The sequence below is a fragment of the Diaphorina citri genome, unplaced genomic scaffold (assembly GCF_000475195.1).
Source record: "Diaphorina citri unplaced genomic scaffold, Diaci psyllid genome assembly version 1.1 scaffold365, whole genome shotgun sequence".
Lineage (NCBI taxonomy): Eukaryota > Metazoa > Arthropoda > Insecta > Hemiptera > Psyllidae > Diaphorina > Diaphorina citri.
Genome location: NW_007377800.1, coordinates 94,440 through 97,341, shown reverse-complemented (window position 1 = coordinate 97,341; position 2,902 = coordinate 94,440). Strand labels below are relative to the sequence as shown.

Here is a 2,902-nt window from a genome sequence, read left to right as displayed (position 1 = left end):
CTCTCCCGACCCGGGAGAGCTCGAATTAAAAGAGGAAATAGATCATTTCCTCGCTATAGGGTTGACGGCTTTTAAACCTCCGGACTCTCCGGACTGCTTTGTGTGTGGCTGGGCAGGCATGTGCCTTTTCAGCTTCTTTTCTTCATATCTTAGGCGGTCTTAAGAGTTAACTCTGAAGCCTAGTCCAGCGTTGGAGTTAAAAAAAAAACTCAGAAACTGATTTTCGCCACCCCCCCCCCTAAAAACGGTACGGCTCTGTCCCTAACCTGTTCCACTAACCGGTCTAGTCTCCTGTTTCACTAACCGGTCTCGTGTTTCTCTGTTGCAGTATGTCGACCTGGACGAGTTCCTGTCGGATAACGGCATTCCGGTTGACGGCAACACCTCCCAGACCAGCACCGGCGGCGCCCCAACCCCCGCCGCCAACCTCACTGGCGGACACACCACCACCACCCTACAGAACGTCACCAGCACCATCTCCGGGCGTCTCTCCCCGTGTGGCAGCTCACAGGCATCCGTCATGACCAAACGGGAACGGTCACCGTCACCTTCCGAACCCATGAGTCCCCTAACCATCAGTCCGCCCTCACCCGCTGACTCAAGTAAGACCTTTACCTACTCGACCAGAGTGAGTATATTACTCTTGTACTTACTTTCTTACTTACTCTAAACATTATTAGTTCTTACTCTGCTAAGTCTACTACATACGTACCTACTCATCATCATGTACTAAAGGAATTGCCTTGTCGTTGTAGCCAATCTGATCTGTCTAGAGCTGATCTCTTGAGTTGACTGTATTATGAGTTGCAGTCCATGAGTTTCATGATGTCTTCAAAGTAGGACTTCCTGGGTCTTCCTCTCGGTCTTCTTCCTTCTACTTTCTCTTCCAGTATATTAGTGATGAAATCGTTATGCCTCAGCAGATGTCCCACTAGCTTTATCTTTCTTTTCATCAATGTCTTCATCAGGTTTCTTTCTTCTCCAATTTCTTCTAGGATTTTCTCGTTTCTCTTCCTTTCCATCCAGCTGGTCCTTGTCATTCCTACGTACTATAAACTATAAGTACTATAAAGGTTATTTTTACTTTCCTAAGCCTCCCCGACTCCCCGCAGTGTCCGCTCTGTCTATTTAACATCTCCAGCCACCTAATTCCTGCCGAGCACTAAGATCCAGCAACAAACAACATCGTGGATTCGTGGATGTACGTGGGAAAATGACCGAATGGCCAAGTTGCCGACATTTGAAAAAACTTTCCTAATCCAAATGGTACCTATACGGAAGTATTGTTTTCGATCATGTAGGTATTGCTGGAAGACAAGAGTCATGTAGAAACACACATACATAGGGACGAATTTATTCGGAACAAATCAAACTATTCCTGAACCTAAGGGAGCTTTGAACTTCATGTAAGGAGGCAGCAGTTTTAAGTGATCTTTATTTAGGTAAAAGGCAGCAAGATTGAGTTCTAGGCTTTTGTTATAAAGCTGTTTTGCTTCCTCCTCGGCCTCCAACTAACTGTTGCACCCCTAGCATCTGTTTATCATCTGTTGCACTCCCCTAATATCTGTTTCATTCACCTGTTGCACTCCCCTAACATCTGTTTCATCCACCTGTTGCACTCCCCTAACATCTGTTTATCATCTGTTGCACTCCCCTAACATCTGTTTATCATCTGTTGCACTCCCCTAACATCTGTTTATCATCTGCTGCACTCCCCTAACATCTGTTTATCATCTGTTGCAGCTCTGTCGTTCACGTCATCCACGAGGGACTTCGATCCAAGATCTCGAACATTCTCCGACGAGGAGCTCAAGCCGCAACCCATGGTAAAGAAATCAAGGAAACAGGTGAGGGGAAAGCCTAAAGTACTTGTTATTCCGTTTATTCTAGCTGTTAAGTACTTTGACCTGACTTGACGCACAGTACTTTAGACAAAAACTATTTCCGTGAGGGGAAAGCCTAAAGTACTTGTTGTTCCGTTTATTCTAGCTGTTAAGTACTTTGACCTGACTTGACGCACAGTACTTTAGACAGAAACTATTTCCGTGAGGGGAAAGCCTAAAGTACTTGTTGTTCCGTTTATTCTAGCTGTTAAGTACTTTGACCTGACTTGACGCACAGTACTTTCGACAAAAACTATTTCCATGAGGGGAAAGCCTAAAGTACTTGTTGTTCCCTTTATTCTAGCTGTTAAGTACTTTGACCTGACTTGACGCACAGTACTTTCGACAAAAACTATACCTACATAGTACATAATTACACTGAGAAAAAATTGGTTCAGTGATCAGAAGAACCCGCAACGAAAAACGGCTCCCGTGGAGCCTCAAAAGGCCCTATTGAGCTCATGATTTTGAGTAAAGATTGGTTAGGTGTTGAACGTGGTTTCTATTTTTTATCAATTTTGTACAAACCGTTCCAGAGTTATGGCAATTTTTTTTTTTTTTTTTTTCAACTACCTACTCGTACAACGCATCACGTATCCTAAGAAACCATGCAAACGTACAACGTAAAGTACAACTTGTTCAATCCTATAGTACTTTGGACTGACTTTTTTTTTCACTGTACTCACTTTATTAGACAGGAACTTACAAGTATTAGGTAATAATTACGTAAATTTCAACCAAAACTTTCAAAACCTGCTCGAGTGGAATTGCATTATTCTCTTAGCCGAAAACTGGGTTCGATTCCCGGATAAAAGACTAAATTATTTTATGTTACTACCGGGATTTAAACCACAATCCCCTCGCTTGTGAATCCGGCAGCTTAGGAAACTGTAGCCAGCCTAGTTAGCTCAGTTGGTAGTGCGTCTGCCTTGTAAGCGCTAGGCCGCGGGTTCAATTCCCGCCCGAGGCGGATTTTATCCTGATGGGATAATGTTCGTTCTCGGAACGGCTGGCTTTCT

General features: G+C 43.9%; 1 protein-coding gene across 4 annotated transcripts in view; it reads left to right on the top strand.

Annotated features, from left to right (window-relative positions):
- Positions 1-1,931, top strand: part of LOC103508079 (hepatic leukemia factor-like) — a 123,791-nt gene extending 121,860 nt beyond the window's left edge. For all 4 annotated transcript variants that reach the window (XM_026822790.1, XM_026822791.1, XM_026822789.1 and 1 more), the window contains 2 exons: positions 329-602; positions 1,744-1,931. In XM_026822790.1, the coding sequence (XP_026678591.1) occupies positions 329-602; positions 1,744-1,916 (447 nt within the window). In that variant the 3' untranslated portion in view covers positions 1,917-1,931. The remainder of the gene's footprint in view (positions 1-328; positions 603-1,743) is intronic.
- Positions 1,932-2,902: the final 971 nt, after the last annotated feature.